Raw genomic sequence first — 16,167 nt, forward strand, 5'->3', positions numbered from 1 at the left:
AGAGGATATCCCCATATGCTTGGATAAAATCACATGACTATACCATTATGGTCCAAAAATATTTTTAGATGTTGAAACTGCTTTGACAATATTCGTTGACAAATACCATCCAACAAAACTGACATCTGACTGTGAAAGTTTTTCAAATCAGATGATGTAAAAAACTATCTGCGTTCAAAAAATGTAAAACCAATATTTCATTGTCGACCAAAAACCATTCTGCTCTGGGTGTCATTGACGGTTGTATAAAAATTGTAAGAGACTTAAACCACCACCAAAGGTGGTGAAGCAAATGAAATGTCATATGACGACAAGTATAGACACTTCTCCATGGCAAAGATGAGACAAGTTTTAAATATTTACAAATAACCGTAAAACAAAAAGGTTTGGGAAACCACTCCCCCGAAGAAATGAAAAAAACAACCCTGACTTAGAGAAAGACTATGATAATTAATAATTTAGTCAAAAGAGACAAAACAAGAAAGAATGCCGGGCTCAAACTTCAGAAGGTGACAAAGTAAAAATAGAAATACTAAACGCGGACCCATATGAAAATACTATTGACTATTGACAACAATGGGAACCCGACAGGTACTCACATTCGTGTTTCGTAAAATAGAAGAAAGTATACAAGAGAATATTATGAAGTTTAAGGCAAACATGGCAAAATGTAAACGCTGCAAGCAGAAGATAAAACTACTATTGCCAGACCTCGTTTCAAACTTGTCAAGTTCAAGGTGGTATACTTTCAAAAACAGTTCCTAACAAATATAAGACAACTCCTGACGAATATGCTAAAGAAGTTGAAAAATGAAGACTAAGCAATTCTATACCATGCGTAAACTGTCATGTAAGGTGGCATGATATTCTTTACTTTGTCCCGTGTTTTGTTATAATCCCGAAACGAAATGTGTATTGGTTTCCTTCTCCTCCTGAAGTGTCACTCCAGTAACAATTTATAGCAAACATAACGTCGTCTTTAACATCATATCCTTTACCTTTTGTCATTCCTGACCAATCCCAATATCTATGCTTATGCCAACCTGCTTGAGATGTACTTAAATCTATGTAGTGACTGTGTGCAGGTAAATTTTCACCTGAAATCGTTTTACTTCCACCTGTTTCCTTTGAAGAGTTTGCACAATACAAAAACCTGTCGACTATTTGTTCCCATGCACCAACACCAAACATTACTTGAGGACCTCTTGCATCCATAGATGTATAAATAGAACCTACTGGGTTCATTAAATCAAACATATGAGATATTATAGGATTGTCTCTTTTGAACTTAAAATATAGGGTGTCCAAAGGTGCGTTTAGCACAGCGCTCTATATGAGACTATTAAAGGAGATATATGCTGATTATAAATATATAATAAAAAATATGAATATATGTATATGATGAGTATGTTGTATTTTGGCGCCATGCCGGGATATAAAATGAATTTTGAGACAAGAGGCGGTTTCGCGGGAAATTTTGGCGGGATTTTTTTCATTTTTTTAATGAATCATAAAGAAAACATCCTCGCTCTTGCAAAAAAATGCAAAGACTGTAAAAAATCTACGAGACATTGGTAAAATGCTTCAGTATGGATGCTCCTAGCTATTCCACTGTAACGTATCATGTTAGGATGTATCACTTCATGAACAAAAAGGCGCCCATCATAAAAATTGACAAAAAATCGCCGGATCAAAGAAAAATCAAAGCAATTCTTCAAGCGCTAGATGAAAACCCAAGAGCATCACTCAGAAGGAAGAGGAGATGACAAAGAATACCACGTACAACAGTCAGTTATTATCTGCACAATTATATTTGAACTACAAAACTAGCGTATACACGTTGGGTTCCGCACAACCTTATTCAGTTCAAAAAAAAATCTAGAGTCCAATCTTCGAAAGAGCTCCTCTCTATATTGCGTGCGTATCAATCCAAGAAGTTTCGCTTTTTAGTAACAGGGACGAGTCTTGGTTTCAAATATGCAACAGAAGCCAAAATCATGTGGATCCCCGAAGGATGAAAATCCGCAAACATTCCCGAAAGAAAAAAATTGACACACCAATGATTATGTTGTCGGTTTTTGGGGCGTGAATGACATCATCGCAATTGATATTCTTCAAAACCTAATACGATGAATGCTCAGTATCTAATTGACAATGTTCTTACTCAAATTATCAATTCTGATGGGTTTGAGAAATCCAAATAACAAAAACAAAAGTTTGCAATTCATTTTGATAATTCAAGAGTTCACAAAAGTCATAAGGTAATGAATTACTTGGTGGAAAACAATGTCAAAGTTGTTCCAAACCCAATTTATTCACCTGATATTGCACCCTCTGACTTTTATTTATTCGGCACGCTAAAAAAGAGAGCTGAAGGACGCGAATTCGCGAGTCCAGATGATCTTGAAAATTTTGTAGAGAGCAATTTGAGCAATTTTCTCATGATGATTTAAAGCGTGTCTTTCAAGCCTGGATCGATCGCTGCGAACGCGTGATTGAATCCAATGGTGATTATATTTAAATAAACTTTATATATATGTAACTTGTTTATTTCTATTCGCAGTATTCAGGTTTGTGCTAAACACACCTTTGGACACCCTATATAGTGCAACTATTTCAGGTTTCTTCTGGTTTGTGTCAGAATATTTTTTATAATATAATCTTATGTTTTCAGGGTAGGTAAAATCTTGACTATAATATTTATTTCTGTCATCTGTATAATAATATACTATTCTCGTTTTTTCTATTGCATTATATCTTTTATATCTATAATAATCTAAATATAATGTTAGCTTTTGTTCATCTACATGTGGTGTTCTGTCGTCATCTCCATAGTCATAATAATGTGGTGCTGGAGCTGGGTCAGGCAATGTCATATCTGCCATTTCATAAACTCTTAAATATTTCTTTTGTTCGTCTCCATATAAGTTTAAGTAGCAGTTATTGTCTAATGGAACTTTAACTTGTGTACCATCATTCTTTTTATAGCTTACATACATTTCATTGTTATTTTTCGGAATGAGTTTATACCGTGTACCATTTTCTAAGGACTGTACCAACTGCCATCTAAAATATTTATTTTCTTCATTGACAGAAAAGTCACCAACAATAGTTTCAATATTTTTTGTTCCTATCAAACTTTGGTATATTTCATTGACATATGTTTTATCTGCTTTATTTTCAAGGCTAACGTTTAAGTCTGTTATTTCAGAAGATGTATGTGTATGTCCAACGTCACTTTTCCTGTTTAAGGTTTCTTGTAAGTTTGTAATATCAGATATAGAATGTGTATGTCCAACGTCACTTTTCTTGTTTAAGGTTTCTTGTAAGTTTGTAATATTTGCAATGGTATGTGTATGTCCAACGGCACTTTTCCTGTTTAAGGTTTCTTGTAAGTTTGTAATATCAGATATAGAATGTGTATGTCCAACGTCACTTTTCCTGTTTAAGGTTTCTTGTAAGTTTGTAATATCAGATATAGAATGTGTATGAGTCTTATCTGCTTTTGTCTCTAATGTTTCCTTAAGACTTGGTATTTGGTTAATATAATGTATATGAGTCTTTTTAGAATATTCGTTTTCAGCTCTTGTCACTTCACTTGACATTTTATTGTCAACATATGTTTTGTCTGCTAGTTCAGGATGAGTATGTTCTTTTGTTGCATAAGTATAGATCCAAGGTGATGTGATTTTTGCATCCCTGGGATGGACGATACACCCAAAGTGTCACCTTTTTTGGGATAACATGAATTTTAAATATCATGAGAGTTCTGCAAACCATATGCACAATATCTATTCAGCCTGACTTCTTGTATATATGAGTTAGACTTCTTAAATATTGTGCTTGGGGCGATATAAGCATTTCCGAGATTACCATCGTGCTCTATAGTATGCTACTTCTCCCTGGTTCTAGCTCAGTTCCAAGGATATTGGCGTTCAAGGATTTGGCAAGGTCCTTCCGAAGTCTCTCATTCGATGAGAGATTTCGGAAGAATCTTGCCTTAAAGTACTCCAACTCTTGTTCTTTTGTTCCTAAATAGTGAGAAAAGTTATTTGACTACTTAAGGTAGAGATTATCCGAGGTCCCTCATTTGATGAGAGGCCTCGGATAATCTCTGCCTTAAAATTGTACACTTGTAGTCCATGAGAGTGTAAGTATACATTGATAGGACAGCTTTTCTTCTGAAGTCTTAGATTTGATGAGAACCTCAGAAGAAAACTGTCCTATTTTATAGTAAAAGGAGTTTCAGGAGCTCCAAAGCTCCCTTTCGTAAGGATTAGGAGCTTTGGAGCTCCTGTTCGTAGATGTGTTTCGCATCTTTCATCAGAAGAGGCCCAAATGGTAAATAGCCTCTGCTGATGAGCTTCAGGAGCTCCAAGGCTCCCTCTCGTAACGATTAGGAGCTTTGTAGCTCCTGAAGGTAAGGTAGGATTGCTCTGATCTCAAATCAGTAGATGCCATGCCTCATTATGAACTCTACTGACAAGAGATCAAGAGCTCCAAGGACTCCCTTTTTATTAGTGGCGTTCTCACCATTTAGTAGGATTGCTGATCCTACTAATGAAGTGATCACTTAGTATACGTTTTGAATAAATTGAATTTTTTTAGAATTTAGTATTTTTTATAGACATCACATGTATATTATAAATACATAAATATATTCTTTAATTCAAAAAATTCAATTCGGTTTTGGATGGGTATCCCAGCCCCAAGTATTCAATTTTATTCAATTTTTTAAGAATTTTGGGTTGGGATGCCCAGACCAAAACAAGCTTTATATTTTGATGTGTAGATACGTATGTGTGCATCATTGTTGTGTTATATATTATGTTTTTAATGAAAAAAAAATCTGATTCAAAAAAAATTATCACTAATTAGTTGATAATATAAAGAAAAAATAGATAAATTGTATGTTTTGAGAGTATTTATCCACATTCACTCATATGAATTTCATTAAATAGTGTCTTTTTACTCCCAAATTTATTTTGAATTATTGAAATCAAAGAAAAAAATCAAAAAAATTTCTCGAAATTTTTATTTTCAAAAAAAATTTGGATTTTATATTGAAAACTGACACTGGGAGGACGATAGGGCTGGGATTGGAGATACCCCGCTCACTTGGGAAAAATACGGATCTATAGCATAAGCATTGTTAGCTCTTTCTTCTTCTTTTGCTATTGCATCGTCTACATATTCTTTGTCAGCTTTGTTGTCAACATCTGCTTTCAAAAGAAGTTCATTTATAGGTTTCTCGTTTAAAGTTCCTTTTGTTGGATTTATACAGACAGTATTGTTCTTATTGTCTTGAAATAGAAACTCATCTGTCATTGGGTTTATTGTCAGTTTTAAGTCACCCCCTTTCAATGACTCAGATATCTTAGAATAGTTTGAAAAGTTTGTTGTGTTCTTATTTAGAGCTTGCATAATGAGTTGTCGGTTGTGTTGTATTTCTCTCATAGACGCTGTTTCATTTGACATTTTTATTATAGATAAAATATGCTTCCAATAGAAAAAGAAAATTCTAGAGTTGCTACAACTAAACCATTAGATGAACTTTTTACTAATGTCGGTCAAAAGTTTGAGACAGATACCGTAAAGCATGAAGGCTATCGTTTTGACTACCCATTAAGATGGTTAAGAGACCCATCTGTCACAAAAGCTATTGGCTTTCGTAGAATGAAGTTCATTTCAGAAGCCATACATGGTTTCCCATTTACGGTCGGTTTTGAAGTTCGATACTATAACAAAGAAAAACGTATGTATGAGAAATTTGAACAAGGAAAACTTTTACAAGTTAATTTGCTTATAAACTTAGAAACAACTCTTCAAGCTTTTCATCGAATATGCAAACCAGTATAACATTGACGAGGGAGAATACCATCTCGATATTATTTATGACAGGAAAAATGCAACTGTTAAAATCAATAAAATAGAAGACCTTGGAGAAAACGTTTATATTTCTACAAAATATAACAACTTGGCATGGTATAGATTTATGAGGATGTTAAATCAGCCTGCAGCATATCCAGTACACCCGGACTATTATGAAGTCGAAAACCCTAATGGAACATATGAAAATATTTTCGACCAAGATGCTATTATTGTTCATGCTTCATTTTCTGGCGCCCAAAACTCTTTCTTATGCTTGGCAAATGACTTTTACGAAAAACCTACAAAGTTATACGAACCACCAAGTGGAAGTATTTCAGACTTTCAAGTATGGTTTACTACAGATGGAAGAAAAAGAATAATTCCATTATACCATGCGTTTTACTTAGAACTTAGTTTCATATACAACTACTATCGAACGGTAAAAATATAATTTTTTAATACGGTTGAGGTGTTGGATTTGGTGCCACTAGACTGTGGTGCAGGTTCAGGCTGTTGTATAACAGGAGCTTGTTCTTCTGGTTCAGGGTCTTTAGGTATAATACCAACAAACTGACCTACTCTTTTACCAATATTTTTGACACCGTTCCATACTCCTCTTCCGACAGATTTTATTCCATTCCATATACCTCTTCCAACTTTTCTGAAGAAGTTTCCAATACTACTGAAGAAACCCATTTACTACGTGTAAAAATCTAATGTCCGCCTAGTCTCTTACGTTTCCTGTTGAGTTCCATAGCATTCTTTAACTGGAGCTCATACATTCTGTTTCTCCTCTGGTAGAAAACATATTCTGGGTCAACTCCTGTGTTCGCGTCATCTGCATAAAGTTGTTTATATCCCACTTCAGGGTTTGTATAAAACTCTTTCCATCTCATATTTGCATACCATGGTGGCAAACCTAACGCAGCGTCATTTGACATGGCAGTTTGCATTTGTACATCTGTTGGCACTTGACCATAGTTTGCCATTGCAGTTTGTATTCTAACTTCATTTGGAATATTCTCTGGGTTTGGTTGTCCAGGTTGCTGTGCATTCGCTAAGTTCTGTGCGTCCATTTAATATTAGATAAAAATATCTCTTACGAGTACATATACTGAACATTTACAGGCATTGGTTCATCTTCATATTCTCTGTACTTTTCTGCCACGTCAAATAAATAAATGACACAATGGAAAATACCTAAAACAAGTAGTCCTATTTCAAACCACATTTACTTACTAATAAAATTTCTTTATTGTGACACTTTCTCCAGTTTATAGGACCTCTCTCATATTCTATCTTGTCATATATAAACCATAGTCATGTATGTCCTCTAACCATCTCATAACGGTTTCCAAACCACTTTTATCGGATGTAAAGTAAAAGCATGGATGGTTATGTATAACGTCTAAAGTTTCTAAAGAGTCTCTCAAAGTCCAGTCTACTTGGTATTGAAAATCCCATGTGTTATAGAAAGGCGGGTCCACTATAAAGAAAACATTTTCCTTGTCTTTATATTTTTCATACAACTCTGTCCAATGACATCTCACAAACTCTATACCCTCAATATATTTTTCTATGTTCTCTTTGAAAACATTTGTATAGTTAAGATATAAAACTTTTGACATAAGTGTTTCAATGTCATGAACTCTTATAGCACCACTATATAATAGTCTAGCAGATATACTATTCCAGTCTATATATTCTGCTTTTTTCAAAACCTCTCTCACAATATTTTTCTTATCTAATGGTATACGTTCCATCTTACCTATAGGTATCTTTTCTTTTAACTCTTTCAATATATTGTTTGTGTCTGGTATATGTTTGAGACGGTCCATATAGTTGTCGAAGTCATTGCATATAATCTTTGAGTCAGGAAATACGGTATGACATAAATGGGATATATAGAAACTTCCACCGAACAAATCTACAAATGTTAGACCATTCGGTAGTTTCTTAAGTTCTCTCAATATAATATCTTTACATCTACTCTTATTTCCAAAGAACGATAACGGTGGTTTTGTAAAATTCATTTATATATAATAATAAAAATGTTTTTACCTGAAAAGTGACAAAACATGAAAACATATATAATTTGTGAAAAGCGACACAAAAAAGTCAACGGCTGGTCGGCTGGGGTTCGGTCCTCCTCTTGGGTCTTGGGAAAAACATCTTCAGGGCTAGAGGGCGCAACGCGCCTGGAAGCCCTCCGAATATAAACTTCATTTATACTAAACATCTTCAGGGCTAGAGGGCGCAACGCGCCTGGAAGCCCCACTACCTTTTTTTCAATGGGGAGAAGCTTCCTAAACTTTTTAATCCCATAAATATGGTCATTATCTGGAATAAAGAGTTAAGCGTCATATGTCACTTTTTGTACTAAGGAAACATCGACTTTATGCGTTATGACTTTTCGATGAGGAAACAAGTGTTCACGTATTATAAACTTCCTTATTCCAATAAACCAACCCTAAACATAATTAATTCTAAGAATGATAATGGTCTCTTTTCTATGATAACCAAATCAATTTGGTTATCATAGTAAAGCACCAAAAACAGGAATAGGAATCGACAATATGGAATCATGAATCAACTCTAACAAAATGGAATTGGAAAATTCTTGCATCCATTCTTTATTTATGCAAAATTTAAATTTCAAACAAAATTCTCGTACTATTCTCAATAAGATTTGCGGAAACTTATTATTACTCTTATACGAAAGAAGATTTTTCATGCTAATTTTATCGAAGAACTTTATCTTGCAAAATAAAATACTCATTTCCTAGAAACTTAGACTAAAAACGGTAACAATGAATAAACTTCAGTCTAAAAATTAAATTCGTACTATTGTAATTAAATACTTATCTTTATAAAAAAATAACATTTTTTTTCCAGTGAAAAAAAGATGTGACTTTTATTGATTGATTGTTTGTAAACATTGCACTTTGAATAAGTATATTTTGTTTAAATTTGCACTTGGAATAAATATACAAAACAACACTGAAATTCCAGCTACTTTTCAATACTAATCATTTTTAAACATTCATTGTCCGTTGATTAGTAAGGCAAATGTTCGATTTTGAGCATGCATATTCAGTGAATGAATGCATTAATTAAAATCAATGAAGGAAAGGGGATAAAACATGAATTGCAACTATGTCGCTATAAAGATATATGTCTCACAAATTGTTAGAATAGAGTTCTTTCATAATGATTGAATATTCTTTCCTATTTTGGTTATTACACGGAATTTCCTTCCTAAACATATAATGTCTTCCTTATAAAAGGACTTACTTTCTTTGAAAGCTAGTATATTTTAACATTTTTGAAAATTTTTTATATTTTTTTAAGTTTTTATTAAAACAATAGAGATTTAAGTATATCCCCTCTAAAATAAGTGTTAATAGTATTAAATCAGGTTAAATTTGATCTAATATGAGTAAAAATGTAAAAAAGAACACACTCATTTTGCATGTAAAGAAATAATCAGAGTTATTCAATAACATTTTACGTATTAAATTATGGAATTACGATATCTTTTGAACAAAATTCAACGTAATTAGCAGAATGAATTTAAAAAATTGCTAAAAGAATGATGTACATTGATCATGCATTAAAGTATCTTAATAAAAATGCAGTAATATACAAGATGAGCAAAGCAGATTTGAATCAGAAAGAAGATTTGCTTAAAAAATCAGTTGAGTCTTCTCTAGTTTCCATATTGCCTATTCCTGTTTAAACGCGGTTATTCCTATTCCTGTTTTTGGTGCTTTACTATGATAACCAAATTGATTTGGTTATCATAGAAAAGAGACCATTATCATTCTTAGAATTAATTATGTTTAGGGTTGGTTTATTGGAATAAGGAAGTTTATAATACGTGAACACTTGTTTCCTCATCGAAAAGTCATAACGCATAAAGTCGATGTTTCCTTAGTACAAAAAGTGACATATGACGCTTAACTCTTTATTCCAGATAATGACCATATTTATGGGATTAAAAAGTTTAGGAAGCTTCTCCCCAATAATAAAATCCCTATCGAAATTCTATCATCAAGCGTCACTTTTTGTCTCCCAGTCCCCCACCCATGGGTGGGGGGCAAAAAAAGTGACTTCCCATATAGGTATATGCATATTTTTATACAATCATATTTATGTTTTGATAACAATATAATTCAACCCATTAAAATGGAGATGAGGCTAAGATTTTCAAAAATCATTTCTCGATTTTAACTAAAAACCTTTGGTACCCATATAAATGCATCAGACATTAGGAGGTTAGTTGTATTTAACTTATAATTATCCATAATTTTTCTTATTTTTAATTTTTTTTTAATCCTTTGGAACAATGATATAAAATCCCTCTATTTATGTATAAGGTCGATGAAAAATTGAGCGTTTTTAAAAAACCGCCGTTTGAGAGGAAAATTGAGAGCCACGATGTATACTTTTTGACATTGTCAAAAACTTTGAAAGGAGCAAAAAAATTTAGTGTCAGAAAGTTTACAAATGTATACTTTCTGACGAACAGACTCTCAGAAAGTACTCAAACTGCGGTTTTTATTTTCCGCACTTTTTTTGGCGACCTTATTAGCAATCGTAAATAATATTTTTTGGCTAACGATTATGACAATTTACAAAAATATTTGACACTTTACATGTCCCCCAGAGTTCCAAAATTATTTGGTCGGGTCCCCAATTGTCCCCCAAGCGACATCCTTAATTATTATTGGATAACTGATGAAAATCAATAGAAGGCGATATCTTTCTGTCATAATTTGTTTCAAGAAAAATTGAGAGACTGTCAGAAATCGGAAAACAATTTTTAAAAACGTCACGACTTACTCCGGATTTTGATTATATAGCTGCTCACATTAAAGATTATATCGAAGATGGTAAACTCTTTTATATATTTGATTTCGAAAACATCAAAAAGATTATGAAAAAGGCAAATTTCAACTCAAATGACTTTATCAATCTTCTCGATCAAGCCTCTACTTCATTTGATGCTCGCAAATTATATGAATATACTCGAAAAACAAATGTTCACATCGATAATTCACAAGAAGTAACTTCAATTCTTCAATCACTCAAAAAACATATGAAACTAAAGTTATTAGATAGCCTAATAGATTTTCTAAATCATGAAAACAATAATGAATCTATTATGGCAAAAGAAATCAAAAATCATGAAAGATTAATTGAAAAACTGCAATTAAAGTTAAATAACGCTCAAAATAAAAAAGAAATACGTAAAAATGAAATCAAATTACTGAAATCTCAATTAAAAGAAAAAGACGCATTGATTAATCAATTAAAGCAAGCTCATCAGCAACCATCAATGAATAGAACAACGATAAACAATAATAATTCACCAAATCTTGAACAATTTATTAGAAATGGAAATTTTCAAGCAAATTCAAATTCAAGATCATCCGACAGAATACCACCACCTCCACCACCCCCACCGCCACCTCCTTTTGCTAGACAAGGAAATGCTCAAACAAATTCAAATTCAAGATCACCATTTATTCCATTTTCATTTCGTATAATATCGCCAGCTCCACCGCCTCCGCCACCACCCCCACCGCCACCTCCTTTTGCTAGACAAGGAAACGCTCAAACAAATTCAAATTCAAGATCATCATTTAATCCATTTTCATCCTACAGAATACCACCACCTCCACCACCCCCACCACCACCTCCTTTTGCTAGACAAGGAAACGCTCAAGCAAATTCAAATTCAAGATCATCCGACAGAATACCACCACCTCCACCGCCACCTCCACCACCCCCACCGCCACTTCCTTTTGCTAGACAAGGAAACGCTCAAACAAATTCAAATTCAAGATTATCATTTAATCCATTTTCATCCTACAGAATACCACCACCTCCACCACCCCCACCGCCACCTCCTTTTGCTAGACAAGGAAACGCTCAAACAAATTCAAATTCAAGATCACCATTTATTCCATTTTCATTTCGTAGAATATCGCCAGCTCCACCGCCACCTCCACCACCCCCACCGCCACCTCCTTTTGCTAGACAAGGAAACGCTCAAACAAATTCAAATTCAAGATCATCATTTAATCCATTTTCATCCTACAGAATACCACCACCTCCACCGCCTCCTTTTTCTATACATTAAAATGCTCAATGTTCAAATAATTAAAAAAAAACTCAAAAATATATAATCAACACTAATGTTGATATACATTATGCAACAATAAGCTTTTAATCCAATTTTGATGAATGATATTAAACAAAGGTACATTCACTATTTTTGACAAAATTTTAAATTTTCATGGGGTTGTAAATCTTATAATAACTAGATGAATAAGGAATGAATCCTAGTATAATGTGCATCATTATATTAAACACTATATGTAAGGCTAATGATTCTATTAACACTTATGAAGATCTATAGTATTTGAGCAGATAAATTTGATAATTTCCAAAACCCTTATATTTCAAAATTAAAGTGTGCGAATGCATTTAAATGAGAGCAAAAAGAGATTGATGCTGTTAAAACTAGGTGTTAATTTGCAATTATTTCGCATCACAAGAACTACCCAGTAAATTCGGCTATCTTTCTTTGCAATTATTCTCCATTATACATATAATATAATGGTTAGGGTTTGAAGAAAAGTTACTAGAGAATTATTGACTTTTGAAATAATACAGAATTTTACTTGAAGAAATCATTCATTTATGAGTTCCAAATTGCTAAGCATGACGAAGGATCATTAAATTTGCTACAATTAAATACACTTATTGCAGAATTAAGATTTTTGAAATTAAAAGTTTGAAATATTGCCTTTTTGAATAAAAATTTAAATTTTATTATATAATCATGATAATATCTTATAGAAATTAAAAGAAAATATTTTAAACCATTCAAATATTTTGAATGTCTTATCAATTTAAAATATTAAAAGATAGCTTGATTTTATCATCATTAGTTGTTATCAAAGTTTTCTTCTTTTGATGAACAACAGTAAATGATTTGTTAATTACTTGTCTTCCTTTTTTTCGCAGCAAAATCGAAAGTTATGATGATAATCTTGCTGTCAATTTTGAAACTCTCTGATTTACAAGTAAGCATTCCTTTGGAAAAGCAGTCCTATTCTGTTTTCAAGATATTTTAAAGCCTCCATTTCATACAATGCGCAGATCTATTCGAAATTGCAAGAACCCTCAAGAAAAATGCAGCAGCAAAGAAGATTCCATAGTTTCTAGCATCAAAAATTTACAACCTTAATACAACAGTTAAAGAGAAGCTCGAAAAGAAAATAATTAACCATAAAGCTGGAAACCATTCGATATCTACTATTGGATCTAATAAAAAGTTAATTATAACATATTTAACATGCTATTTGTTGACTTTGTTCCATTATATTACCATATATATCTTTTTGAAATCTAAAATATTTTTACGATTTTAACCATGTGTTGTTGAAACCATATATCAATCTTAGCTAAAGTATAGTTTATGAGTCTGTCACCATCTAACGTATGAATTTTCAAAAATGTCAAATATGTTCATTTTTTCTGTAGATTCAGCCATAATTTCACGTTGTTATACTATTCAACTATTATTTAATATTTTTATCGATTTAAATATATGATGAGATGCTTAGTTCTCCTGGAAATCGATTTTTAATCGCAATTTTAACTTTCCAAAAAAAATTCAAAAATAAAAATTCCTCTCAATTTTCTAAGTTTGATAACTCGCCAAATCTCTAGCCAAATTTTTTTTGGCCCGTATAAATATTGTTAGGCACTATATAGGGATGCTATTTATCCTATTTTCATCCCATTTTACTGTTATCGCCTAGTGAATGTACCTTTTATTAAACAACTTTAAAGGCCCACTGCCTTAGTTTACAACTATTCAATTTTTTGGACTTAAATGTACTTTTTCTATATGATAGAATTAATATTTTTATGAATAAACTTAAATATAGCATACATTGAGCATACTCTATCCTTTCATTGTTTCAAAATCTAAAAAAGATCCCTAGTGAATGTACCTTTTATTAAACAACTTTAAAGGCTCACCGCCTTAGTTTACAAAAAAATACGTTCTTAGTAAAACAAATAGCAATTTCACGAAAAAATTGTTAGTAACAATAATCATCTTATATGAAGAATATTTACATTTGAAGTTTTCTTCAGGAGTCCATAATGAACTCAGAAATTACAAATTTTTAACTAAGATAAATCACATCTGTCTTCACCATACTCATTCTCTTTATTTCCAAAATATCTAAGAAAAAAAGAATGATACATTTATTTCTGAAGGGGGTGAAAAATTTCATCCCTTTTTCAAAAAAAATCTTATATAAAAAAAAAATCATGACTATGGTGCGGCGCCCTGGGCGTAATACAATGCCAACGCCAATCCCCAAAGTGGAAACTAATCCTCCTTCTCGAGAAACTGTTCTAAAAAGCGAAGCTGCAAAGCGTTATTTGGAAGAACATTTTATGAAAATGACACAACAGCGAGAAATGAGGGAAGAAAGAATGCAAAGCTTAGTAGAATCCCTTGAACAAACAGAATTGACTCAAGAAGAGAAAGACCAAATCATTCAAGAGTTCACAAGAGAAGAATCAGATTATACTCGTTTTCAAAGGTCAAAAATTCGACCGGAAAATTATAATTTCATAACTCTAATCGGACGAGGAGGGTTTGCTGATGTATGGCTTGTCACAGATAAGAAAACAGAGCAACCTTATGCAATGAAAATCATCAGAAAGTCAGACGTTATTGTTTCCGATCAAATTACAGCTACACGTAATGAAAGAGATATTTTAGCAATTGCTCATAACCCTTGGATTGTGCAATTACAGTGCTCATTCCAAGATGACGAACATTTGTACTTAATATTAGAGTTTGTTCAAGGAGGTGACCTAATGAATGCCCTTATTAAAGTCGGAACATTCGTTCCTAAAGTCGCCCGCTTTTTTACTGCAGAAATTGTTTTAGCCGTAAATTCTGTGCACAAACTTGGTTTTATTCATTCCGATCTCAAGCCAGATAATATTTTAATCGCTTCTACAGGCCATATCAAGCTTACAGACTTCGGAATTGCTTCGGCATACGGAAAATCCGACGCCGACTACGATGAGTTACTCCGCGAGACACAGGACTTAATGCTTGATAATGATAACCCTATTGTGCCTTCCCAAACTCAAAGGCATCATCACAGAAACTCAATTATCGGTACAGTTGATTATATTGCGCCGGAAGTACTCAGAGGCGATCCTCCCAACGTCAAGAATGATTGGTGGTCCCTCGGAGTCATTCTTTATGAGATGCTTTACGGTTTTACCCCATTTTCAAGTGATTCCAAAAATGAAACCGTTTTTAGAATCATTAACTGGAAGAAATCTCTCAGGATCCCTGCATCTAAGCCTGTTCCAGTGTCTGCTCTTGATTTGCTTCGTCATCTTCTCTGCGATATTGAAAATCGTTACGGATACGAAGAAATTATTCATCACGCGTTCTTCAACGGCTTCGATTTCGAGAATATACTGCAGAATAAGACACCTGTGAAGCCTATTTGCTCTGATCCGTTGGATACTGCTCACTTCGACCATTTCGATGTGACAAAACTCGATTTGCGCGCAAATGGACTACTTACGAAGCTCGCAAACTACGCTTTCCTCGGTTTTACTTACAAACCAAAGCCACAGAGCGCTACTTTGGCAAAATTAGGTTTTTCCTTCGAATAAGATTTATTTTTTATTTTGTTTTGTTTTTTATAAAATTATATCATAATGTCTGTTTATCGTTATCATATAACATTTTTCTAGATACAAGATAATATTCTAATATAACATTTCCTTATCTTTCTCAAGTGATTACATAATGATTAGGTTATCATTACATTTTTATCAATTATCATGAAATCATATTGCATATCCTCATCTTTCCCAAGTGAGCGGAGAATTATCAACCCTTTTTTTTCCTCAAATTCAAAAATCACTGTGAATCCATAGACTATAAGAACAAACGATTTTCATATATTTATGGAGTTCTTTGTATTACAAAATGGTTTACTGAGTCATACCTTAAAAAACTAACAATAGTACACTTTTTCCCATATGACATGACTTTCAATTATATTGTTTAAAGTATTCACGCCTGTTGTCAAAGTTTTGAATTAAAGTCAGACGGGCGAACGTACACCATAAATATAAACTCAGATAAATATTATTAAAAAAATTGTTGAGAGCACATTGTTATAGGAAGGAAAATCTATGATATACATAAACAGAATGAACTATAAT

The 16,167-nt window shown here is 32.8% G+C and overlaps 8 protein-coding genes and 1 pseudogene across 9 annotated transcripts, besides 4 other annotated features; 5 read left to right on the plus strand and 4 right to left on the minus strand.

Moving 5' to 3' along the window:
• Positions 1–1,292: part of a mobile genetic element that runs on past the window's edge.
• Positions 1,293–1,296: 4 nt separating this feature from the next.
• Positions 1,297–2,601: a mobile genetic element.
• On the plus strand, positions 1,393–2,521 carry TVAGG3_0865060 (annotated as a pseudogene). Its single transcript has one exon. A coding segment is annotated over exon 1 (1,129 nt).
• A 128-nt stretch (positions 2,602–2,729) lies between the features above and the next one.
• Positions 2,730–3,605, minus strand: TVAGG3_0865070 (phage tail repeat-like family; the record flags this gene model as incomplete). Its single annotated transcript, XM_051249838.1, has 1 exon — positions 2,730–3,605. A coding segment is annotated over one exon (876 nt), but the record flags the coding sequence as incomplete, so codon positions are not given.
• A 634-nt stretch (positions 3,606–4,239) lies between these two features.
• Positions 4,240–4,420: a mobile genetic element.
• Positions 4,421–5,058: 638 nt separating this feature from the next.
• Positions 5,059–5,478, minus strand: TVAGG3_0865090 (phage tail repeat-like family; the record flags this gene model as incomplete). The annotated part of the gene is made up of 1 exon (XM_051249839.1): positions 5,059–5,478. The coding sequence occupies one exon, from the start codon at positions 5,476–5,478 to the stop codon at positions 5,059–5,061; it is 420 nt and encodes a 139-aa protein (XP_051085314.1).
• An 18-nt stretch (positions 5,479–5,496) lies between these two features.
• Positions 5,497–5,859, plus strand: TVAGG3_0865100 (uncharacterized protein; the record flags this gene model as incomplete). The annotated part of the gene is made up of 1 exon (XM_001318933.1): positions 5,497–5,859. The coding sequence occupies one exon, from the start codon at positions 5,497–5,499 to the stop codon at positions 5,857–5,859; it is 363 nt and encodes a 120-aa protein (XP_001318968.1).
• A 136-nt stretch (positions 5,860–5,995) lies between these two features.
• On the plus strand, positions 5,996–6,322 carry TVAGG3_0865110 (uncharacterized protein; the record flags this gene model as incomplete). Its single annotated transcript, XM_001318932.1, has 1 exon — positions 5,996–6,322. The coding sequence occupies one exon, from the start codon at positions 5,996–5,998 to the stop codon at positions 6,320–6,322; it is 327 nt and encodes a 108-aa protein (XP_001318967.1).
• A 262-nt stretch (positions 6,323–6,584) lies between these two features.
• On the minus strand, positions 6,585–6,947 carry TVAGG3_0865120 (uncharacterized protein; the record flags this gene model as incomplete). The annotated part of the gene is made up of 1 exon (XM_051249840.1): positions 6,585–6,947. The coding sequence occupies one exon, from the start codon at positions 6,945–6,947 to the stop codon at positions 6,585–6,587; it is 363 nt and encodes a 120-aa protein (XP_051085315.1).
• Positions 6,948–7,473: 526 nt separating this feature from the next.
• Positions 7,474–7,904, minus strand: TVAGG3_0865130 (phage tail repeat-like family; the record flags this gene model as incomplete). Its single annotated transcript, XM_051249841.1, has 1 exon — positions 7,474–7,904. A coding segment is annotated over one exon (431 nt), but the record flags the coding sequence as incomplete, so codon positions are not given.
• A 2,906-nt stretch (positions 7,905–10,810) lies between these two features.
• On the plus strand, positions 10,811–12,019 carry TVAGG3_0865140 (protein ubiquitination; the record flags this gene model as incomplete). The annotated part of the gene is made up of 1 exon (XM_001318930.1): positions 10,811–12,019. One exon carries the CDS (start codon positions 10,811–10,813, stop codon positions 12,017–12,019), a length of 1,209 nt encoding a protein of 402 aa, XP_001318965.1.
• A 113-nt stretch (positions 12,020–12,132) lies between these two features.
• Positions 12,133–13,722: a mobile genetic element.
• Positions 13,723–14,217: 495 nt separating this feature from the next.
• Positions 14,218–15,654, plus strand: TVAGG3_0865160 (STKc ROCK NDR like domain-containing protein; the record flags this gene model as incomplete). The annotated part of the gene is made up of 1 exon (XM_001318929.1): positions 14,230–15,609. The coding sequence occupies one exon, from the start codon at positions 14,230–14,232 to the stop codon at positions 15,607–15,609; it is 1,380 nt and encodes a 459-aa protein (XP_001318964.1).
• Between the last annotated feature and the right edge of the window lie 513 nt (positions 15,655–16,167).

The sequence above is a fragment of the Trichomonas vaginalis genome, chromosome VI, assembly GCF_026262505.1.
Source record: "Trichomonas vaginalis G3 chromosome VI, whole genome shotgun sequence".
NCBI classification, from domain to species: domain Eukaryota; phylum Parabasalia; order Trichomonadida; family Trichomonadidae; genus Trichomonas; species Trichomonas vaginalis.